The sequence below is a fragment of the Hermetia illucens genome, chromosome 3 (assembly GCF_905115235.1).
Source record: "Hermetia illucens chromosome 3, iHerIll2.2.curated.20191125, whole genome shotgun sequence".
Lineage (NCBI taxonomy): Eukaryota > Metazoa > Arthropoda > Insecta > Diptera > Stratiomyidae > Hermetia > Hermetia illucens.
Genome location: NC_051851.1, coordinates 156,828,151 through 156,853,958, shown reverse-complemented (window position 1 = coordinate 156,853,958; position 25,808 = coordinate 156,828,151). Strand labels below are relative to the sequence as shown.

General features: G+C 45.0%; 1 protein-coding gene across 1 annotated transcript in view; it reads right to left on the bottom strand.

Moving 5' to 3' along the window:
• The window catches only part of LOC119653228 (protein phosphatase PHLPP-like protein), a 41,769-nt gene extending 18,895 nt beyond the window's left edge, over positions 1 to 22,874 (bottom strand). Inside the window, exons 1-2 of the mRNA XM_038057815.1 lie at positions 22,526 to 22,874; positions 12,815 to 13,116 (exon numbers count right to left, since the gene is read on the bottom strand). Of these exons, the coding sequence (XP_037913743.1) occupies positions 12,815 to 13,116; positions 22,526 to 22,738 (515 nt within the window). The 5' untranslated portion in view covers positions 22,739 to 22,874. The remainder of the gene's footprint in view (positions 1 to 12,814; positions 13,117 to 22,525) is intronic.
• Between the last annotated feature and the right edge of the window lie 2,934 nt (positions 22,875 to 25,808).

Here is a 25,808-nt window from a genome sequence, read left to right as displayed (position 1 = left end):
TGTCCAAACTGCGACGGGGTCCCAGAGGACCCAGCGCACGTATTCCTCCAATGCCCTATGTTCGTGGAAGAAAGGAGGAACCTAGAGGAAACTCTAGGTGAAGTGCTATCACCGGAAAATTTTGTCCGGAGAATGGTAGCTTGCCAGGAAGACTGGGATGCGATAAATTCCATGATCGCAGTAATCCAGGAGAAACTGCGAAAAGCAGAAGAAGTGAGGAAAGCGCGGTTACGAACCCCGCGGGAAGAAGGAAGGAGACCTAGCTAAAGTAAGCTAACTCCGTCCCGTGATGTAGTACCTAAAGGTGGCTCCACGGAGTAGGGGGGAGGGGGAGTTGGGGGTGGTTTTAGTGGGTAAAAATCCCACACTCTGGCGTGCCCAGGCCAGAGTCTTATGAAGATTTACACCTCCATAAAAAAAAGACACACTGAATATTGACACTGCCGAAAGCCTTCTCAAAGTAGATCAAGAGCGGATGAAGCGGTGATCTAAACTCCGTACACTGTTCCGCGATGGTTCCGAGATGTTAATGCCGTCAGTACAGAAGGATCCGAAATGGATTTATGCCCTGGCCATTCAGCTTTAAGGATATTCTAGTTCCATAATGATTTTAGCTAAAATCTTTCCGACAGCAGGAGGCGCGCAAGTACTCCTCTAGTTGACTGGGCCTTTTCCGGAACCTTAACAATCATCCTCTTCTTCCACTCATTGGGAAAGGTTTTAGATTTCTAGAATTAACCAATGAGTGGAAGTAATTAATCGGCATAGGCTCCAGAGGTTGTCAAAGCTTACGACCGTTTTAATGCGTTATTGCCAATGATAACTTCGCTACTGTTTGGAGGAGCAGTTCGCATCCATATGTTATGGCGGCTTGTCAGATCATCCACAAGAAGTGATTCTTCGCTGGATGGTATATGATTCAGAACCAAGGTGGGGGGAGTGGGGCTAAGTCCACCTTTCCGGTTGCTCATCATCGTAAATGCCTGTCTTTAATGTCTCTCAGAGGACCATAAACAGGCTTTTGGCCATATAAAAGCTCTTTCCTAATGCGAGAGTGTTATCTAGTGATCAAGCCACAGATTCCCAAATATAAACACACTGACAAATAGCCCAAATAAAACTGTGACCTTGATCGTATTCATTGCATAAGTTCATTTTTTGTAGGACATCAAATCTGGGTGGTCAAAGGGTAGTATAGGTCCCAGGGCGAAACGTGGATTGGTACTCACGATGGAGCATAAAACCTGGGAAATGCCTGCTGAACCAACACGAACAGCTCTACTACGAAACCCTATCTCCACCTCCACGTGGTGACCGCTGGGAGCTCTTCCGTAACGAAAAGCTGCAGACGGAGAAGGATGAAGGCGAGTCTCCCGCGCCTAAAAACGGGACAAACTGTACCAACTGGTCCTCCAGGTTGGGGGTTGGGTAGGGCTGACAACCCTACACGGAAAACAACTTGTTACGAAGCCACAACAGGAGCCTCGGACAGGACGGACTTTAAAACGACGGACCCGGCAACGACAACGGATCAACGATTTGCGCATTTTCTCATGGAACGTGTGCTCCCTGTACAGAGATGAAGCTGATGAGCAGCTAGCCGATACCCTGTCCAAATATTGGGCTGATATAACAGCGTTGCAAGAGATGCGATGGACAGGGACCGGTTTCCTGGAGAAGAACCACTACACCATATGTTAAGCGGTCATCCAGTAAACCATGTGCTCGGAGTAGGTTTCTTAGTCAGCCAAAAAATGGAACCCACTCTTATCGGCTTTGAAAACATAAGCGCAAGGCTATGCACTCTGAGCTTGCGAGGCAAGTTTAGGAGTATAAGCCTCATAAACGTTCACGCCACTACAGAGGAAACTACAGAGTCGGAGAAGGATACTTTCTACGAGATAGTCGAACGAACCCTCGAAGCCTGTCCCAGATATGAAATCAAAATCATACTTAGGGATCTTAACAGCCAAGTAGGGAAGGAGCCCATATTCAGGCGATACGTTGGTTCCCATAGCTTACACGAAAAAATAAATGACAACGGACTGCGGATTATACAATTAGCAGGGTCACACGAAATGGTTGTTGGAAGTACCTGGTTTGCGCGGAAAGCGGTCCACAAACATACGTGGGCCTCTCCAGACGGGGCCACTTTCAACCAAATTGACCACGTGTTGATCAAACGCCGCCACTTCTCAGTCTTGATGAATGTCAGAACATATAGGCGGGCCTATATAGACTCGGATCACTATCTCATTGGCATGGTGCTCCGAGCTCGAATAACAATACCACCTAGAATCCCCTCTGACAATCAAGTGAGAGTGAACACTGAAGCCATCCACAACACAACCCTCCGCGACACCTATAAGAGGGAAATGGATGCCGCAATAACCGCAGTCAAGCAGTCGAGCTTGGTGATGAAGCATCAACAAATGATCTTCACTATCACCTGAAGAACGTTATCATGGATACGACCACAAACATGCTTGGCCCCAGCCACAAAAGGAGTCGGAATGGCTGGTTTGACGATGAATGTAAGCTAGCAACGGAACGGAAGAATGCCGCATACCGAGTAATGTTGCATTCTCAAAGAACGCGGGCACGCGCAGAGACTTACCACGAACTCCGTCGAGCGGAGAAGCGACATCACAGACGGAAAAAGGAAGCCTGTGAGAACCAACAGGTCTATGAACTAGAAAAGTACAGGGAGCAACCGCACCAGGCGCGCAAGTTTTACCAACAAGTCAGCAGGATGAGGCCTTATACACCTCGATGCTCATCCTGCCGAGACAAAGAGGGAAATCTGATTTCCGACAGAATGGGCATATTAGAGCGATGGTTTCAGTACTTTGATGAGCTACTGAACAACCAGAACATCGGCGAGTTGGAGGTCCCACCAACTGAAGACCACGGATAAATACTGCGACCACCAAGTTTAGGAGCCGATGGAATTACAGCCGAATTGGTTAAATATGGAGGCGACCAATTACACCAAGTGGTTCATCAACTTGTGCTCAAGGTATGGGACAGCGAATCAATGCCTGACGATTGGCAGTGAGGCATTATCTGTCTCATACATAAAAAGGGAGATATCACACAGTGCAGCAATTATAGAGGTATCACATTGGTGAGTACCATCTATAAGATATTCTCCGCTATGTTGCTAGGCCGGATAACCCCATATGCCCAGAACATCATTGGCCCATACCAAAAAGGCTTCACTCCAGGCAAATCAGCAACAGATCAGATTCTCTCTCTGCGGCAAGCGATGGAAAAACTGTTGGAATATGGACAACAGTTGCACCATCTGTTCATCGACTTTAAAGCCGCCTATGATAGCATAGCCAGGGTAAAACTATGAGAGAATTCGGTATCCCGGCGAAATTGATTAGACTGACCAGGTTGACCCTGACCAATGTGCGAGGCCACATAAAAGCAGCAGAATTACTCTCCAGACCATTCGACATCAACAACGGTCTACGACAAGCGGATGCCCTATCATGTGTCCTCTTTAACCTGGCCCTCGAGAAAGTGATCCGTGATGCTGAGGTAAATGCAAGAGGTACGATCCTCTTCAAGTCCGCTCAACTACTGGCCTATGCTGAGGATATCGACATCATGGGAAGAACCACCCGAGACGTACAAACTGCCTTTATCCAGATCGAGCAGGCGGCAATCGAGGCGAGATTTTGGGCTGCACATCAATGAAGGAAAGACAAAATATATGGTAGCAACGTCAGCACCGAAGACGAATCAACCAACAACATCAAACCGCACTGATCAAACACGAAGAAGAATAAGGATAGGAGAATACAACTTTGAGACCGTTGACAATTTCTCCTATCTAGGGTCGAAAATCACAACCGATAACAGCTACGATGATGAAATCCGCGCACGGTTGTTGTCAGCCAACAGAGCCTATTTCAGCTTACAAAGACTGTTCCGCTCGAAACGTTTCACCATAGGGTCAAAGCTCTTACTGTACAAGACCATGATCTTGCCAGTCCTCATGTATTCCTCGGAGACTTGGATTCTTAGCAAGAAAAATTGCGAGCTCTTGGTCGCGTTTGAGAGAAGAATCCTCCGAAGAATTTTTCGCCCCCTACATGAGGATGGATGATTCCGTAGCCTACACAATGACGAAATCTATGAGCGATACCATGACCGTCCGGTTGTGGATAAAATCCTGCTCAATAGGTTCCGGTGGGCGGGTCACTTAATCCGTATGGATGAGGATGATCCCACCCGGAAAGTCTATAAGGGCAATATCTATAGTAGAAAAAGAAGACGAGGCAGACCCTGCCTAAGATGGAGCGATGGCGTAGGTCAGGACGCCAGACAGCTTTTAGGGATATCGAATTGGTGGACCTCGGCGCAAAACCGGGATGTCTGGAGTTCCTTATTAAGGCAGGTCTAGACCGGATACCGGTTCTTGCGCCGTTGATGATGATGATCAAATCTAATATTAGTTGAAACTTTCCAAGTGGTAGATATGCTAATTTTGCAAATGAACAGATAGATTACGAAAATCAGGTACCGCAAAATTGCAATCTATTTAGGTTTTGTGATATGTGACCTCCCCTCCTAAATGTTTCACCGATTAATAGGATTTTAACGCAAAAAGCTATGATGAACCCAATTTCTTCGTTACACTATTATTCAGTGCATGCTAAAGATTATAAAACATCTGCGATCAAGTTCAGATAGGTGAGTATCTGCCATATGCAGGTGATTCGCTCATTTGGCTCGATTTTACATAATTACTCAGCTTGCTTTTTCTGCAATTTCGAAACACAAGAAGATGTGATACGATCGGACATACTCTACTTGGGTATGGAGCCATAAGAAATGGACATATTCGCAATATTTATGTACTACATGGAAGGCTTTCCATTTTGAAGTCAGTGCTGCAGAAAGATATGCATATCTGATATTGCATTAGCCGGAGAATGACTGTCAATCCACTGGGATTAATTAACGAGCACCTTATTAGCTATGATGATTTGAATTGTTTAATTTATTGTTAATTAATAGTTTCGTCGTTTTCTTTGATAATTCATTATATGTTTTCCTTCATAATAACGCTGTCCATTGTTACGGTCTGATGGTTGATACCCTCCGGATTATACTTCAAAAATCTGCTTTGATTCACAAATGAAAATTGTTAATCAGGCCCTGAATATCAGGATTATCTAAGGTCATTCTCCTGTTGTGCAGAGATTTAGGTAATAAATCTATAAATATAAAAAAAACAATAAGAGTTAGAACTGATTACTCTCGTCGATCACCAAGTCAGCGCAGAAAAAATAAAGTCGGGAAAACGGAAGCTGGACGTTTCAGGTATGAAAGGTTTTGTGTATTTCTTATATAAAGACATTTGAGTGTGCATTTGTCCGATTAGTACGTAGCACGTGCATATATTACGTAAGAGGGGGTGATATTGCCATTCGTAGTCTTGAATTTGCACAGAAGCGGCAAATTTGAATTGAAATTTGTTAGTAATAGTGCGATTTCCACCAAACCTGGTAGGATTATTCTCCATATTATAGCCTATATAACTGGTGCTAGGATGAACTTAAAAGGAATTTTACAGCCAATTACTAAAAATTATAGTAATATACTATCATTGACTTTTTTTGACAGGCTATCGGTATACGGGATATTTCGGAGCCTAGGCGCCATTTAGTGGCAGCTTCACGACTTTTTTCAGATTTTTCGGTTTGGTAGTTTCTGAGTCCGTAGAAGAAGTGGCTTTCGAAAGTAATAATCGAGACCTTTCATGTGGGGTATACATGACTATATTTGGTGAAAAAAGGTTTTACACCCTCCTTTTGCATGTATGGCATAAAAGGATGTAACTCACTGCATGCGTGAGCGTTCATAGTTCCCATCTTCCACCAAATTTGGTGTCAATCACCATAACCGTCTCCGAGAAAAATGCGTGTGACGGACAGACAGACAGTAAACCTATTTTAATAAGGTTTTGTTTGACACAAAACCTTAACAAGTTGGGAACTGGAAGCTGAGCGTTTAGATGTAAAATGTTATGTGATTTAGATACATATGTTTAGCAATTTTTGGCGACTTATGATGCTGATGTCCTAAATTTACAAGCGGACCCAAATTTTGACCTACTATACTCCACGAGATTAGATTAATTACTCGATTTCAGGGAGGCTTGCCTATACAAATATCAGTAAAAGATGTATGTTGAGGATTATATTTTAGGTAGAAGTACCACCATATAATTTTCATCAGATTTTTTAGTTGTGTAGTTTCTAAATACTGTCTCACTAAAACAGTAAGTTGGCATCTGCTTTTCTTATTTCGCAGCCACTACCAAACATCAGGAATAAAGAACTTCTTAATTATATGCACGGGATTTCCCAGTTTTCATACTCTACTGAATTTCGTATCAATAGTTGTAATCGTTTTCGGAAAAATGACTGTGACTGCCAGGTAATCCAATGAGAGGTGGCCAGATCTTCCACCTTTCATGAGTAAAAGGGCATTTACCTTTTGCTGTGTAGATATGTGGTCTTCGGACCTGCGTATGAACGAGGGTTTTAAATGGAGATAAAAGGTCATGGGAAATTTGCTCAGAACTTGCATAGAATAAGCTAGAAAAGTTAGACTTATGGTGCAAGGGGTCACAACCTCATACCTATTAGGAGTGAGCCAGTAGGCTCTCGGTCGTTGGTATCCCTCGTTCCACCAACGGCAGTATTTAATCGTGCAAGCAACGTGAGAAAAAGCATGTTCAGACGGAGAATGTCACTCCCAGGACATCGATAGGAAAAGTGTCAAGCGGAGAGGCATCCAGCGAAACAAGTATGGGATAACCACACTAACCATATCTGATCTGGAGGGGACCGTAGGAGGCACTTCAAGAGCAATTCTGAATCCATTTAGTAGAAGCTCATCTGTTTAGAAATATACGTTAAGGTCTGAGGGTGATGAGATATGTAGATCACCCCCTCGGAGCATCATGAATTATGAGGACAGGAAGGTGACGATTGTCTCGATAAATGAAATTTCTAAGCAACAGATCTCTGAATAAAAAAGGCTCGTCCTCCGCGTTTATTAGCGGCTAAACTATTACACTATCCAAACTTATTAACGGCAAACACAACGTTGAAGGAACATAGTAGAAGTAGAACCTCTGACAGTAGACAATTCGGTCCGGCTTAACCGCACTGGAATGATAATCTGCAGTATTGCCAAAGAAGATCCCCGAAAATAAAATGAAACTCATGACCCAAAGAAAAAGAAAACACCCAACGTTAATAAGGATTACAACTTGAGAAGGACCATAGCGACTTACTACAACGGAGGAGTCAAGCAGTGCCCTGCAGGATACACTGATGCGAAATGTAGCTCCCTGAGGCCAACCTATCTCTCTTTGAGGGTGAGCTGTCTCTCTTCTAGGGCGATGTGTGGCTTTTCAGGGGTAAGCCTCTCGTCTACCAACACCATTAGTGAGTGGTGATAGACAAATCCTGTACGAGGTGACCCTACTATTAACAAAACGCTACGGATCTAGACTGGGGAGTCGAAAAACACCTCCCCCAATCCAGGGTGTCATGCAAACCGTGCTCATTGGGCAGTTTGCAGTCAAGGGTAACTGACTGTATTCGAACGAAACCTCACTGATACCTGGTCATTTCAGTAAGTAAGATAGACCTTGCCGTGCTACGGAAAGCTATGGCATGGCGGACCTCCTAACCCCCATACTCGTGGGAATCAAATGAGTATCCGTAATAAAATGAAAAAAAAAATTAGCCAATAAAGCGGGAGTCCGTACCGCACCAAAACTGATTAACCCGGCGGAGGCACATCTCCGAAATAGTGAGAGCCAGGTGATTATACCCAAGAAGGGAGAAGTTCGGACGTCAAGGTGAACATTGATATACTGCGAGGACAACAACTAACAAACACCACTGCTCAAAAAGCAGGGACTAGCAAAAGCACGTCTGAGATCAATATATTAAATGGTACCTGCGCTACCTGAGGGAAGGCCTGGAACCAGAAGAGGCCCTTAAGAAGGCTCAGGATAGACCTAAGCCATCTTTATTGGAGTCGAGGAAGCGGAGAGCAGCCGAGATTAGCTGCTCCCAAAAAATCCAAACCGAAACCCAAGGGGGAAGAAAACCCGGGCAGGTCAGGGGTGAAAGCAGAAATCAGAAAGCCTGCCATTAGCTATGCTAGTGCGGTCAATGGCATTCTACTGGCCATACTACCAAAAATGCTTCCCAAGCAAATGCTCACACGTGAGGAGCAGGAAACAATCGAAGACCTTGTCAGGCAGACGTGCAAGGGATGGACTGCGAAACTTGTGTTCACCGGGATACACTTTCGAACAGCTCATATACTGGTGGACTGCGCGACGAAAAACACTCCAGAGTGGCTCAGGACCATAGTTCCTAAATTACCAGTCTGAGAAGGAGCAGAGCCGTCAACATGTGCTGGGGATATACCAAGAGCATACATGGTGACAGTTTTTCCCCCAAAAGCCGCAATAATAGAGACGGGAAATCTCATGGACCTCCTAATCGCTCATAATGAGGATCTCCATACGAGATTATGGAGAGTCTTTAGAAGTGAGGTGGAGGGCAAAGGTAAATTCCTCACGATCGGGGTAGATGACCGATCCCTGCAGGCAATCAAACGACGGAGATCGAGTGAAAAGCATACAGAGGTCCCCGAAGAAGTCTCGAAAGCCTTAGAGGCGGAAAGGACTGGATCAACCAGGGAAGTAGACCTGCTGCCCAATGAAGAGCAGAAGCTGGACGACCTAAACCTAGGACTTTTAGGGCTCAGAGTGGACAACACGCGCAGGAAAGCGCAGCATCATGTTGGAAGAGGAGGACGATACTCCTACAGTGGAGAAGAGCTCCAAACAATAACGGAGCCAATGGCACTAAGATAGCCCAGATAAACCTCCACCATACGAAACCATATTCTGTAATAAAACGCAGGAAGTTCGCCATCGTCCTCCTGTGTTTGCTGATTTAGGAAGGCTTCTGGGGGTTGCTTGATTCAACCAATATGTTCGAGGAAGTAAAGAGACCACCAGTTTTTACCAATGTCTGTACTGAAGATGTAAACTCCACTTGCATTTCATACAGCAATTTTTCAGCAGACCCCATAATTACATTCTAAGGAAACTCCAGAGTGAACTTACTAGTGGCGTATCAAGGTAGTATACAGTGAGGGATGCTGCACTTCCTGTACTCAAAAAACCACAACTGTACATTGCTGTGCCCAACGGAAAATTTTACAAGCAATTACACGTAGATCAAGAGAGGCTTCTGAAAGATGACATTGATGGTGACATTGTGATGGATGATCTAAATGCCATGCGAATGTGAAAAGGAAACACGGTCGTGATGACCGTAATGATAATGATTGGAGGTTTATGAATTTCTGCAGCTTCCACCGCATCATCATTGGTGGCGCATTGTTAGAGCCTTAGAGCCTATCCTAAGGTCAGCGGGGTTTCGACTGACCCATACCGTACAAGCAACCATATTGACCAGATCGCAATGATTTCAGAAGTGCATACTGCAGCACAAAAGCACTTGCATGTGATGGGAAAAACCTTTCGATTTTCCTATGAAGAACGTCAAAAGTCGGCCCCTTATCCACAATGACAAGCAACTAAAGAGTTTGAATTGACACTTCACTACGGTTCTTTACCGTATCACATCCGATGAAGTTTCGCCTCTTGTGGATGAAATAGGTAGTCACCGCAACATGTGGATAGGGACTGTTTCTCCAAGCAGAAAAGATAAAACTCGACCATCAGTACCCTCAAATGGAGTAAAGCCGCTGGGCTAAACAGTCTCCGTTCAGAGCTATGCCTACAGTTTCTGCAGATCTAATCCTAGAAAGCATTAAGGACCCTCTCGAAAGCTTGATCGAGAGAGAGCAGGTTGGTTTTCGCTCCGGATTCTCCTCCTTCGACTATATCAACACCCTGCCGATCATTTTAAAACAGTGAGCGGAGAGAAAAGTTTCGACAGTGTGAACAGGGAGTATATCTGGAGTGCTCTACGTGGAAAGGCATACCGGGGATACTCATAACTATTACCAGAACGACATATGATAGCGCAATATGTCATGTCTAGGTAAAATCTCAGAAGCATTTGAGGTTCTGAGCGGAGTCCGTCATCTTACCGCCAATATTATTTCTTCTTGTTGCGTTGTGACGTTCTTCACGCTGCCTTCGAAGTTCAATGGATGATGATATTTTTCCTCAAACACCTCGACTACGCTGATGATATCTGTTTGCCTTCCCACCAAATTATGGACTTTACCGAAATGGCTCTACATTTGGAAAGAGAGGTAAATAGAGTTGAATTGAAGATTCATAGCAACAAAACCAAGGTTCTCACTGTGACACGTAATCTCCCTATCTGCATTAATGGGTGGAGTATCGGCTTCGATCAATTTGTAAATGTAGGAAGCGCATTAACAGTGCTAGATCTGCTTTCACTGCCTTGTCTAATATCTGAAAATAAATTTATCTCAACACAAAGATCAAGTTGAGACTGTTTAGTGCTAGTGTTCTTTTTATATTGCTATATGGGAGTAGCACATGATAAATGACCACCACGAAGGCTTCAAGCCTTCCAAAAGCGATGTGGTCAGAAGGCGGAAGTGGCAGTGGATAGGTCGAACTTTCAGAAGGAGTGAAAATTGCATTGCTGGCTATGTCATGCAGTGGAACACACTCTCCCAAGTAGGCCGACAGGTGGGTCATTCCAAGAGGACTTGGCGCAGAACAGTAGAGGGGGAGTGCTGATATCTTGGGAAGTCTTGGGGGGATTTGAAGCGCGTTTCCGCAAACTTCAAACAAGGAAAGAATAGTTTTTTGCGTCAAGAGACTCCAGGACTCTAGTGGAAACTGGATTCTTAACAAAACTGGGATTTGTTTTCGCTCCTAAGAAGCCATGAATCCTAACCAATAACCAAGGCTTGAAAAAAAAGTAATTAAGGTCGAACATTAAGCCAATACACACTTAGTGCGCCATGTCAAGACACTTCCCGTCTCCGTGTTCACTGGGTTGTCAGGAGCTCCAAAATATGAGCTGGAAGCAAGTGTGCAGAGAACCGAGTTCTCTATCTACGGGAAAGGACAGATTTTAGATCCTATTGTAAATCTGACTTTTATCGTGTTATTATATATATGCCTATCATGTAGATTGAATAAAACAAATTATGCAGAGAGAAATCACATATATGGCCTTAACATTAGCAACGAAAAAGGGATCGTTTTAGGTTCTAAGGGTTGGTAATTTTGGATGGGCAAAAATAGGTATAACCCTTCTAAATTACTGCCAAAAATCGTAACTCGAATTTTTCACTTTAATATCACTTCATGAATACAGAACAACGGTGTTTTCAGGCGGACCTTCGAATCCCTAGAGACTCTGCTTAACGATTCAATGGAAACCACAAACACATATTTAATCAAATTTCATCACAAACCTTTAAACTTCACTCCTCAGTCACAAAACAATTCAAATCACCTAAAATTTCATCACCATTTCCGTTTTAAAGGTAAACTAATTCGAATTTCCACAGATTTCCTCGGAGGCCACTTGCAAAATCCTTCACTGTTTCTTGCAAATTGGTCAGCAAACTAGTCTCCTTCGAAAAACCACATTGAAAACTAGACCGACAAAACAAATCACCGTCCGTACGTGCAGACCAACGGACATTACAAAACTACTACCATCCCAATATGGAGTCAATACAGCTCCAGTATTGCACGCATGACCATCAACCATTGCTGCAGCTAATGCAAAAAGATTTTTGATGAATTCCTCCACCTGACGAAGCCTCGGACTCATTCATTTCAAAAAATGTTAATTTCTGTTTTCATGAAAAGCGAAAATATATTTTTTCGTGTTGCGGACACACATGCATGTACAAAACGTACATAGATTAGCCAAAGAATTGTTTCAATTTCTTGTCCCTCATTATGCCGAGACTAGACCAGGGTATGGTGTAGGTGTGGAGTTACCAATTGGGGTATGAATGGAGATCATTGAGGAAAACTAGGAATTGGGATGGTTTGTGGATTTCCTTGGGATTTTTTTGGGATCCTTTCCAAGGATCAAGGCCCTTTTCGAACTGGAACTTGGGGGTCGGAATTTCGCCCCCACGTATGATTGCCCTCCTCCAATCGGGATCCTAAAGGATCATCGTGAAAATTCGTTCTGAAGTATGATCTCTAGTGTAGAAAATGAATCTGTAAATAGACCCAATAATATCTTCCACCAAAGACGGGAGACAGTTGCCTCCTGAAAGGCAGAAGGATCCTTCAGCAAATTCTCCACCTCAGACTAACTAAAATGCCTCGGCAACACTCAATCCAGTGGAAATACCTGCAGGTGAAGAAAACTCAACTCACCGCGAAACCATGTAATGGCAACAAAATCCACAAAAGCGTGAAGAGGCATCTGAAAAACATGGGTCCGAACCAACTAAGAGCCAGAAGGTATAGCAAATCTGATGATAAACAGCATTAAGGAAGCATTCAACTATAACGACTCAGCGTTAGACAATAAAACGCAAGATCATAATCACCACTCTCAGAAGTGATTCAATCGAGTTCGAGGTAAAGCCGACTTCCCAAAATTACAACAATCCCATTGCGCTGAAACATCCATCAACCCCAAAAAAACTTGGAGGCATTGTAATCACTCTACCGGAAATTTTCCGGAAATATTGCATAAATTCTGTAATTCGCGAATTAAATAATTCGTGATGTTGAATAATTGGATAATCGTTAAACTTGACTTACAATTCGAGTTGAGCGATCTCGTCTGGTATGCGATCAATCGAGTTATCTGCCAAATCCAAGACGGTGAGGCCGGCGATGAAGAGCAACGGAGTGGGGAAGGTCCGGAATCCATTGCCTGGTAGACGTAGAATTTGGAGTTGCGGAAACTGAGCTAGCGCTTTCAGTCCGATCTCTTGGAGCTTGTTCTGACCTGCTAGTAGTTCTTCGACATCTTCAAGGGATTGAAGGACTACCTCAGGTATGGTTTGCAGGCCAGAATTCCCAATGTCCAAACGTCGTGATTCAGAAGCTTCGGAAGTTGCCTGGAAAAGGTTAATTGATTTAGATATGATTGCATAAAAGAAAGTTCATTAAAAATGTTTGCCTCGTTGAGAGTAGGGCAGATCCTATATCTGGGAAAACCTACTGCATCAATTGAGACCTGGAAATAACCAGGAGAACATAATGAGTGGCTCCAGACCACCAGATTCAATTAGCCTTGTCTGGCAAAAAGAGCTCTGCCGAGATCAACTCACTTCCCCCGGTAAAACTAAGGTCATTGCAGTCAATTATGAACAATTTCAAAACATAAAACCTAAGCCAAAATAAAATACACAATTAAATTTAAATCATGACGTTCCAACCCTCAGTGAAGGGGATCGATGAAGAATCTGAGTCTAGATTCTCAAATTATTCCAGTGGGAATCAACTCAATCGGGACTCAGTCCTTAACAGTCGTGCGAAAGCAGCCCCTTTCTGTCAATACTCCAAACTTTAGGCTCCAGTCGGCGCTACATTCTGAGGGTGAAGTCTTGCCCATGCATAAGCATCTGTCTTCGAACAGAAAACTGCCTCCGCGCAAATCTCCTTCTGGCAAAACAATTCCACCGGGAAAATCACATCTCCCGGGTTGTGCCAAGGGTGAGGAGAAAGACGCATCCGGGGCTTTTTTCGGCGATGGCCAGACCGAAGCCGCAGCGGTCCTCTGATGATCCCAACTCTTCAGCCCAAAGGGCAGCAAGGGGGCTCGACCAATAGCAGCTAAGTATTCATTTCCAGCTAAGGCTAAGCCGATGAATGGGGTTTATATGGCGGCCCTAATCCATCCAATTACGATACTGAGCCATGCGGACAGCTTAGAATGAAACTTTTCCTAGCGGTAAGGTCTGCATCCTCCCAAGGCATTGGACTTCACTCTGAGTCGGTAGGTATGTACCGTAAAATGAAGAGGGTCTCTGAGCTGGTTTTGTTCAAAAAATACTTTCTCTGGCTTCATAAAGAGGAGCATAATGGTGGTGAGGTTCTGAAATAATTTGGTGTCCGGAATAATCTCAACATCTCTACCAAGATACTGCTAGGTAGCAAAGAAGGAGAAAGGGCTGATAGGATAGTAACTTTCTTTATTATAAACGTCCCTGAACCGGATATTGTGAACAAACCTCTACTACGTACTTAGAACCGCCACGTTATAAGTGTCGGCACCTAAACTCATCGAAGGGAACGTGCTGCCCCGGCATCTTCATTTGAAGCGCAACTGAGGTGTATTACTTCCAAAATCCTCTCTCCTCTATTGCCGTTCGTGGTAATCGATACCTTGCTATGGCTCCTTGAGGACACAAAGGTATTCGCATAATCATTTGTGGACGATCTAGCTGTAATAATGATTGGCAAGTTTGCGAACATTATATGACCGCTTCAATGCAACTCCCCATGTAATCTTCGTCTCCAGGTCAATCACCGGAGCGGGCTCGGGGGTGTTTTTGGCAAAATGTCCAACCTCTCGAAAAATAACAACCAGGGAGTTATGGGCGAGGGCGCTTTGACTGGCCAAGGGCCTGGATCCTAAAAAGCGAGAGCGGAGCCTGCTTCTGGCATCCAGCTATCTACTGTCAAATCTACTCTGAAGGTAAAATTGCAAGGATTCATGCAGCCGAATAGATAAATTTTAACTCTTTCCGGCAGGCAAAAATCTGATTTCCGACAGAATGGGGATATTGGAGCGATGGGTTGAGTATTTTGATGAGCTACTGAACAACCAGAAAAATCATAAGTCGCCAAGAGCCGATGGAATCACAGCCGAATTGGTTAAATATGGAGGCGACCAATCAGAACAAGTAGTTCATCCACTTGTGCTCAAAATGTGGGGCAGCGAATCAATGTCTGACGAATGTCAAAGAGGCATTATCGGTGTCATACATAAAAAGGGAGATATCACACAGTGCACCAATTATAGAGGTATCACGTTGCTGAGTACCATCTATAAGATATTCTCCGCTATCTTGCCAGGCCGGATAGCCCCATACGCCCAGAACATCATTGGCCCATACCAAAGAGGCTTCAATCCAGGCAAATCAGCAACAGATCAGATTTTCTCTATGCAACAAGCGATGGAAAAACTGTTGGAATACGAAGTTTGACCATCTTTTCATCGACTTTAAAGCCGCCTATGATGAACGCGGTATCCCAACGGAATTGATAAGGCTGACTTGGCTGACCCTGAACAATGTGCGAGCACAAATAAAACCAGCAGGATCACTTTCAAGACCATTCAACATCAACAACGGTCTACGACGAGGAGATGCCCTATCATGCGTCCTCTTTAACCTGGCCCTCGAGAAAGTGATCCGTGATGTTGAGGTAAATGCAAGAGGTACCATCCTCTTTAAATCCACCCAAATACTGGCCTATGCCGACGATATCGACATCATGGGAAGAACGAACCAAGACGTACAAACTGCCTTCATCCAGATCGAGCAGGCTGCAATCGGCCCGAGGTATTGAGGTGCACATTAATGAAGGCAACACATAATATATGGTGGCAACGTCAGCACCAAAAACCAACCAACCAACAACATCAAACTGCACTGGTCAAAGGGGACGAATAAAGATGGGAGACTACAACTTTGAGACCGTTGATAATTTCTCCTATCTAGAGTCGAAAATCACAACCGATAACAGCTACGACGATCAAATTCGCGCACGGCTGTTGGCAGCCAACAGAGCCTATTTCAGCTTAGAAAAACTGTTTCGCTCGAAACGTCTCACCATAGGGTCAAAGCTCTTACTCCTCAGTAGTCAGTCCTCATGTATTCCTCGGAGACTTGGGAACTATTGTGCCCCATTTACTGGTTATAGTGTACCTATTGATCATAGTATCTCAAGCAGGCCTATAACCGTCAGGAACGTTAGTATGTTCCCTACTTCCAGATCTTTCAGTTTTTGCTTTGGTATTAAGTGTTTTCCTAGATCCCTCGACCTACTTTGCACAAGTGCCGGACACTGTCCCAGGACGTGTATAGAGGTTTCATCATACTCCTCACAAAAGCTGCAGGCAGTGTCCGTAGATATCCCAAGCTTCCTTAGGTGATAGTTCAGCCAATAGTGACCAGTGAGAATTCCCGCTATGATTCGGAGGTTCTTTTGATGAGGTTTAAGCAATCCTTTGTGCGCATGGGTTCGTATCACCCAATAATCACCCTGGACTGCTCCATCCCTAATAGGCCCGCTCAGTATAGTTCCCTCAACCGTTCTTTCTCATTTCTTAGAGTCATAGCCATGAAACCGTTTCCGATTCCACAGAAGGGTTCTGGCCCGTATAAAGGCGTCCCTGCTCCCTTCTTGGCTAGTTCGTCCGCTGCCTCGTTGCCTTCCAAACCAGCATGGCCTGGAACCCAAAGTATCCAGACCTTGTTGGACGAGCCAAGTGCATTCAGTCTCTCAAGGCTTGACTACGGTTATTGTGGCATCCATTTTGCCCTTATAGGTGTTGCAGAGGGCAGTATTGTGAGAGGCTTCGGTATTCACTCTCACCTGATTGTCAGAGGGGATTGTAGGTGGTGTCATAATTCGAACTCGGAGCACCATCCCAAAGAGGTAGTGGTCCGAGACTATATTGGCCCCCCGATATGTTTTGACATTCATCAAGGCTGAGAGGTGGCGGCGTTCAAACAGCACATGGTCAATTCGCTTGAAAGTGGTCCCGTCTGGAGAGGCCCAAGTATGCTTGTGGACCGCTTTCCGCGCAAAGCAGGTACTTCCAACAACCATTTTGTGCGATACTGCCAACTGAATACTCCCCAGTCCGTTATCATTGGTATCCCTATATAAACTATGAGAGCCGACGTATCGCCTGAATACGCGCTCCCTCGCCACTTGACTGTTGAACTCTCCAAGTATGATTTTTATATCATACTTGGGACGGACTTCGAGGGTCCACTCAACTGCCTCGTAGAAGGTACCCTTCTTCGACTATGCAGTCTCCTCTATAGGGGTGTGAACGTTTATGAGGTTTATATTTCTAAACTTGCCTCGCAGACGCAAAGTGCATAGCCTTTCGCTTATATTTTCAAACCCGATAACAGCAGGTTTTATTTTTTGGCTGACTAAGAAACCTACTGCGAGCGCATGGTTTACTGGATGGCCACTATAATATATGGTGTGGCGACTCTTCTCCAGGAAACCGATTCCTGTTCTTCGCATTTCTTGCAAAGCTGTTACATCAGCCTTAGATTGGAACAGGGTATCGGCTAGCTGCTGAGCAGCATTCGGTCTTTGCAGGGAGCGCACGTTTCATGAGAAAATGCGCAAATCACTAATCCGTTGTCTTTCCCAGATTGTCGTTGTAAAATCCTCCTGTCCGAAACTCCTTTGGTGGTTTCGTAACTTCGGTTTTCCGTGCAGGGGTCCCAGCCCTATTCAATTCCTAACCTGGAGGACCAGTTGGTACATTTTTTCCCGTTTTTAGGCACGGGAAACTCGCCTTTATCCTTCTCTATCTGCAGTTTTTCATGAAGAAAGGACTCCCAGCGATCACCACGTGGAGGTGGAGATAGGGTTTTGTAGTAGAGCTGTTGGTGTTGGTTCATCAGGCGTTTCCCAGGTTTTATGCTCCATCGTGGGTAACAATCCACGTTTCGCCCTGGGACCTACACTACCCTTTGACCGCCAGCAGATAGATCACATCATGGAAAAGGCAACGATCCATCGAATGCATGGTATAGCATGCAGTAGAGCTCACTTTCTGGACAAGATTAACAATTGGGTCATCATCCAACTATATGGTGCAAAAGAATTGAGGAGGATGTAAAGTATAATATAACTAAGCAAAGATGAGCAATGATATCATTCACTTCTTATGCACCAGGGCGGCTGCCTGAAATCTAAGCCGAAGATGTTTTGGGCAGGTTTTCTTCAATGATAAATTTGTGAACCCTCTCTTTTAAGGACCGCCACAAAAACGAAACCTTCTGAATAAACATATCAAGACAATGGGCCTAATATATAGAGCAGAAGTGTTTCCATCTACGGTTTTCTCATTTTCTTGAACTTAGCTTAATGAAGCAAAAGCAAAAAAAATTGAGATATTTTTTGTTTAAGAGATCCTAAATCCGCATCCACTTGATGTCTGTCCGGAATAAATTTGGAGCAACTTTTGCCTTCATTTTTTGGTCCACGAACCCTCCGTTTCGACCCTAACGGCTTCGTATCACGGCAGAGGCAACTCGTCAGACATTGCCTCTGCCCAGAGAACGGTGTGACCAAGGTAATTCGCAGATATTAAACGCCCCTTTGTGTGGTTCGCAAAAGTGTAAAGGAAAGGAAGTAAGATGCTCCCTATTTGACCCGGTCCGACATCAAGTATATGCAGCAATGACCACGCTTTGGCCTAAAATATGAACAGATTTGCGTGCAATGTAATTCGTAGTCACGTCGTGTGCTCCCAGGGCAGAGGTAAGGCAGCGTTTGACACACACAATTCTTATTTGGTTGGGTAGTCTGGAGGATACGAATTTGGGCCGCCCCAACCAAATGTTACAGACGTTTGGATTATGGGCATCATGCCGTAAATGCGGTCAGGCAGGCCATAAAGTGAACAATTGCAATGAAAAAGAAAGTTGCCTCCAATGCAGGGAGCGTGGCGCGACTGATGAAAGTGTTGGGCACACTGCGATCTCGGGGCGGTGTCTAGTCTTCAGAGCAGAATTGGAAAGAGCTAGGACGCGGTGAACATGATTCGCATCCTACAAATCAATATGCAACGGAGTTGCTAGCGCAGTTCGCTGAAGAGACCAAAGTGCAAAGTGAGCAGTACCAAAACAAGGACCCAGTTTCATGGCACCCTGACATAACTGGTAGCGCTGCCATCTGGGTTTGGGACGGCACCATCCTTAGGGCTCTTACCCAAGGCCGAGGGGACGGCTTTATATGGATTCGGTGTTCAGGGATAACATTTTTTAGTGACTATATTACGCCGAATGAAACGATGCCGGGCTTTCGACTCAGGCTTGATGCTTTGGAGGACGTTACCTTAGGAACAGATGGGCGGATCCTGATCGGGGGTGACAATGCCAGAACATGCCTCACGCAGACTCCAGAGGGAAACGAATTCCGCAAATGACGGTGAAAACAGGACTTGTAGTTCTAAATACCGGATCGCCCGGGCTGCGAGGGAAGCATTTCAGATGTAACCTTCGCGTCGGAATCACTGGTGTCGCTGGTGGACGGGTGGCGAGTTCCGCAACAGTTCTCCGCAAGCGACCATCGACACATTGCCTTCGAAGTGGTGGACACAAACTCCCGGTGTGCGCCCCCCCGGCGCTCTTTCTACGTCGCGAAACTGAACACCGGGAGGTTTGTCAAAACTCTTGGAATAGGCGGGGCCACGCTAGAGGGTACTGACGCTGCAGCCGACACTGTCGTAAATTCAGTTATGCATAACGACGGCCTGCGGAACCTTCATTGCCAACCTTCCATGTATTGGTGGACAGTGGAAATCGCAGAACTCCGGAAGGAGTGTCACAGGCTCCGCCGCTTAACACAACGTCTAAGCGACCGGGAGGAGTACAAATCAGCCAAAAAGAGACTCCGCAGTGTAATAAACAAGAGTAAAGCTCGCTGCTGGCAGGATCTGGTCGACGAGGTGAATGGGGACAAACTGGTAACCCGAAAAATCGGGGCTCTGTGGAAACCCTGTTCACTTAAGGCCGAGCAGATGGACCGTATTGTAAGGGCACTGTTCCCTGCGCATCCCGTATGCGATAATGACGTCGGCGCGGAGAGTGCAGAGGACTGTCCACTTTTCTCTATAAAAGAGGTGGAACAGGCAGTCCTCTCTATGAAAAGAAAGAAGGCGCCTAGCAATGCAGCAGAGGTATACAATGCAGTGCTAGAAAAGCTCATCAGAAGTATACTTACTGAAGCGATACGCGCTGCCGGAGATTTATCTACCCGGCAGTTTGGTCTTAGAGCAGAGAGATCCACAGTTGATGTTGTCATGCAAGTCGTGGATGCTGGTCGATGAGCGGAGGCACATACCCGTCGAACTCCACGGGTGGTGCCTCTCGTAACGCTTGACGTCAGAAACGCCTTTAATTCCGTAAAATGGGAAGACATTCCAGCCACACTAGACAAGACTTTCCACATGCGGAACTATTCCTTACGGATATTGAACGACTATCTGAGGAATCGCTCCCTGCTCTATGAAACATTAGAGGGTCAGAGGAGCATGGAGGTCATGTCGAGGGTAGCACAGGGATCCATCTTAAGGCCGGACCTCTGGATCGCTACCTATGACAGACTACTTAAACTCGACATGCCAGAAGAGTCGCATCTGGTCGGCTATGCAGATGATGTCGCGATGCTTGTTGCTGGACGCACTATCGAACACGCGCAAAGAAGACTCGGCATATTGATGCGACGAGTAAGCGGGTGGATGACTACTCATGGTTTCAACCTTGCGCTGCAAAAAAAGTAAGTAGTCATCCTAACTAAAATGAGAATTCCGACCCTGCGTTCCTTATCGTTCGGTAAGTCGATAATCGAGTCGATACCAGTGGCAAAGTACCCCGGGTTGACTCTTGACTCAAAGATCAAGCAGCAGCAAATCAAACCAGCAGCGAATAAGGCTGCAGTTGGAGTTTCGGCTTTACGTAGGCTGATAGCAAACATTGGGGGTCCTAAGTATAGCAGGCGGGGTGTCCTGATGAATTCAACGCAGTCTGTCCTGCTCTACGGCGCAGAGGTATAGGCTGACGCTCTTGGAAAGCATGTATATCGTAAATGTCTCGCGCAAGTACAGAGAGCGGGAGCTTCGTCGGTGGCGTCTGCGTACCGCACTGTCTCTGAACCGGCCGTGATGGTGATCGTGGGAGTGATCCTCGTTGTCCTTCTTGCTAAGGAGCGTCAAGTCATATACAAGCGCAAGGGAGATGAGGCAAGGGAGGTTGTTGCTCGTGAAGAACCACACCGCACCCCTAGACGAGTGACAGCTTTCTTGGCAAAACGAAACTAAAGCCAGATGAACTGTGCGACATGGAGGTTTTCAGTCTTACCTGCATAAGATTAGGCAGGCGCCATCTTCGGATTGTGTATGTTGCAATAGAATTGTGGACGACGCTCATCACACTTTTTTCTTGTGGAAGGTGGGATGGGGTTCGTCAGCAGCTCTATTTAAACACCGGGGATCTCTCTCCAGACAACATTGTCGAAGAGATGCTGAGGAGTGCTGACAAGTGGAGTTTTATTGCCCATTACTTTCGGGTCATTCTCGTTGAGAGCTCGATCGGTGGAGGAGCCGGATGGCACGGGGTTTCTTGAACTAACAGTTCCCTTCCTCTTGTCCCCTTCCGTTGGTGAAAGGAATTCCCTGATTTGAAGGCTCCGCAAGGCGGGAGAGTTTGGAGACTAGCCCGAAGTAATGCGGTAAACGGTTCCAGGCTAGCTCTCTGACGATGGGGAGGTGTTTAGTTGGTAGTCCGACGACATACCGAACCGGGTCGCCTCTGCCATGGTACAAAATCGTAAATCTATTGGAAGTAAGAGCTACCGCCAAAGCCTGAAATGATGCCGAAATTGACGTTAAAGGTCCGCCCGCAAATAGTGAAGCTCTTTCGAAATTTCCCATCGACATGAGCATGTCTATATACTCGTTGAGCGTCTTCACAGTATAAAGGGGCATCCTCCAATATGATGGCCTGATGATGCCAAGGTAAGGCTTAACCGTTGAAGGCCGCGCCTCATCATACATATGAGGCAGGAGAAACATCGGTTGAAAATGCGATATGTCGTGAATCTTCCCTTTCAATCGCGGTCCTCGGGTCCAGAGTTTTGTGGCTCCAAGCGCGCGGTCGAGCCGTTATTTTTTTTCTATTATTATCCTCTTTCAGGCTTAGTTCGCGTGTTCATCTTTCGGTAGGCTCGCAAGGGTCCCCCTATTTGTTGGATTTTTAGGATACGCTACGGATCGGTAAGAAGGAAGCATGAATTGTTGTATGATGAGACATGAGAGATCAAAGTGCTCAAAGGAACCCCCCCCCCATATCCGAGCCTGGCTATCATAGAAGTATGCAAGCACATTTCGAGAGGACACTTCCATGGAGCTCCATTATTTGCGGGCGATCTTCACGGCCAATTTCGCCACTTTTTAGGATAGCTCTTCCCCCTTAGCTGGCCACTCAAGGTGGTCATTGCACCATCGCCCAAACCTATTTACTTTTTACAAAAGAATTCCTCTGGCACTATCTGAATTGCTGCTTTGCTGGCTTCTGCACCCTGCAGGTGCTATTCAGTCTTATTCGCAGTTAAAATATACCCAAGTGACTAATTTTTGGTAAGATCATATTCTCCTCCTCCAAATGGGGTTACACCTTAAGAAGCACTAATGGGTTTCATCTTTTGAAAACTGTGAAACTATATACGCTTCTGCACTATTTCAGTTAACATTTTATTACTCACATTCACGGTTACATTACTGTGGCTTGAATCGTATCCCCAATCTGTATCCCATAAATCCAACTCCAGAGAATCCAATTCAATATTATCCACTTCCGAGAAGGTCACCTTGCTCTTATGTTCACTATTAGGAATCGTGTCACCATCTTTACTGGGACATCCATCACTATTAGCACCATTCTTCACATCACTTATATTGCAATTAATCATCACCATTATCGACCACCAACGCTTGGATCACATTCACATCAAAAGCAAAAAGGGGCCTCCGTCATTACGCAGAAAAGCTCCACTAAGTCTTCTCGCCCTTGGGACTCATTAATCCCATCGCGACCGAGCACTTGACCAGTACGACATCACTTCTTGCTAACTATTATGATGGATCTCCTATTTATGATTTCCGTAAACAAATCTATCGATAAACACGAACGGATATTGTATCTGATACACCACGCTAGACTTAGATACTTTTTTTTCACTAAACTGCTGAATGGAATCCCGCTGACTGTTCCAGAGCAGAAGATACTTGAGACAAATTAGCTAAAACGAGGCAAACGTTATGATTCGCATCGTCCAATGAATGGTTGCATCAAGAGATCAAGATCAGAATCAACCAGATACTGGCAGCGTATTGCGAAAGCCTTACTCAGATATAGTAGTCATAATATTTCTTGCGCTAAACCTAATTTTAGTGATGGTTTTCTTATATAGTCGGCATCATAAGTGGCACGCAGAGAATAGCACATACTCAGGTATTTACCCACCTACATATGCGCGAGAAGCATGTTTTAACGGTTTCGTGATAAACATAAGTAGCTGAGGAGGCACATGACAAATCAGACATTATCAAAGCGCTTGGAACCTTTTGTAGTACATAGATTGTCTGTACCATAGAGACAGGCTGCTCATCAGTGCAATTCTTTGGAGACCCCGGTTTGTCTACGCCACTGCCTCAGTTTATTCAATTTTTCGGTTGGTGAACATGAATGGCAAGCAAGCAGACATTCTCTGGTTAAGGCTCATTGTCAAAGGTCTAACTTCCTCGTCATCTAAATGCTATGATTTGCTTTTATGGCGCAAGCCAAATTACTCCTCCCTCCTTTTCTTGGCTGGCTCATAACAATGGAAGAGGTTCTTAGACAACAAAAAGGCTGCATGGGGTCTTTGGAAGGACTTTAACATGCTTTTGCAACTCGGTTCCTTAAGTCCATCTCTTCTAAATTGGACTTAGACCAGTGATAACTCAACGGGATTCAGGGTCTACAGGGGACCATAGCTTTCAATGCAGATGCAGACATCGCGCACCAAAAAACCCTACATAGTTCGCTAAATGAAGGATGTTACACATCACCATGTTCATGCGATATTTGGATGCCTTCTCCCCCATAACTCCATGCACCTGAGATGGCTATGCAATAAACAACTTATGATTCACTCTGGAACCTTCCCTGCGGATGTGATTACAAAACTACTCCAGCGCACCAAATTAGAGAACAATGTTCGTTGCGCGACAATAGCGGCGATACGCTTCGAGGATCACGGCGAAGCATCAGCATCAGCAACCATACTACCATAAAGTTCTTCTTGGAGCTGCACAGTCATACCAGCACATGGGTTGAGGCATACCAAGTCTTCTTGTTCACTATTATCTGGAGAGTTCGATGTTGTTATGAAATTTGAGGGGAGGTCTGCATAACTTATCACCAGAAGCAACATACTCTGGGTTACATACGTCTTTGAGCGAGCTTCTCCCTAACGCACTTGTCGAAGATTTGTTCGTTGAGGCTCGCACGAACTCAAGAAGGATTCACTCGAGTGCCCACGGTAGCTAATTATGAAACGCCTTGAATATTGTTAAAGTGAAATTTTGCACTCTGCTCTTGTTTTCTGAGTAACATCGTTATCTTCATTTGGGATTCACTCTTTTGGTTGGTAGTGATGCAAATGAGGTCATAATTCAAATGATGGGGTAATGGCATGTTATTGTTTTAAAATTGTTTTGAGCCAGCGACCTAGATTTTTGGGGTACCCAAAACGATTAAATAATTGAAGTTAGAAAGAGCGAACAAATTAATGGGAGGCAATAAGTGGATTAATAAACTTTTATCAGTATTAAACTAATGCTGGGCTAATTTACGGGGTCATCTTAACAAGCGGTTGTTCTTCAAGGAGACATCATCCACACAGACAGTGTTCTTATACTATTTGATGAGAAGACCACAAAATCCCTAAGGTGACTATAAGTACAAGCAAAGAAAGACAAGTCGGGAAACCGGAAGCTGGACGCTTCAGGTATGAAAGGTTTTGTGTATTTCTTCTTCTTCTTCTTCTGGTTCTAGTACGTAACGCGTAATACACGCACATATTATATGAGAATTTCCACTTTTCAGTGATATTGGCATTCAAAATCTTGAATTTCCAAAGTAGTGACAACTTTGACCTATTATAATAATGCGATTTTCACCAAACTTTGCAGGATCAAGTTCTATAGTATAGCCTACATTGCTGCAAAATTTCGGTATGGGAGGTATTTCGTAGCCTAACCACCATATAGTGGCAGTCACTTGATTTTTTTCTGATTTTTCGGTTGAACAGTTTTTAAGAATGGCCCCGTTAAATAAATGATCACTTTCGACCTCCCGAACTCGCTGACTTTCCAACAAATGTCAAAACTAAGACCAGCTTTGGAAAGTACTAACCGAGACCTTTCATTTCATACCCCACATGACTATATTTGGTGAAAAAAAAATGTACACCCCCTTTGCATGTATGGGGAACTTCCCTTAAATAAGGGATGTAAGGATGTAAGGATGTAATTCCTTGTATGCATGAGCGTTCACAGTTCCCACCTTTCCACAAAATTTGGTGTCAATTGCTGCTACAGTCTCCAAGAAAAATGCATGTGACGGACAGACAGACAGACAAAGCCTTCAAGCTCGCCATCTAATGGAGCAAGAGGGAAAGCTTTAAGGAGCTCTGTTCAGAAGCGGACGTAAACTCGTGGGGGAGCGCCTATAGAATCGTAATGGGACGATTTAAAGGTCGAGCACCTCCGTAGATCACGTGCCCTTCACTATTGTTAAAAATTATCCAGGGGTTATTCCCCCAGCAAGAGGAGGGTATAGACAGCTTCCAGTGACCTCTCAACGACACGGCAATACCGCCAGTCACCAGTGACGAGCTGCAGGAGATCTACGCTAGGATAGGAGATAACAAAGCTCCGGGTCTAGACGGCATGCCGAATAGGTCCCTTAGTTGGTGCTACTGTCTAAGGCTGGCAAACCTC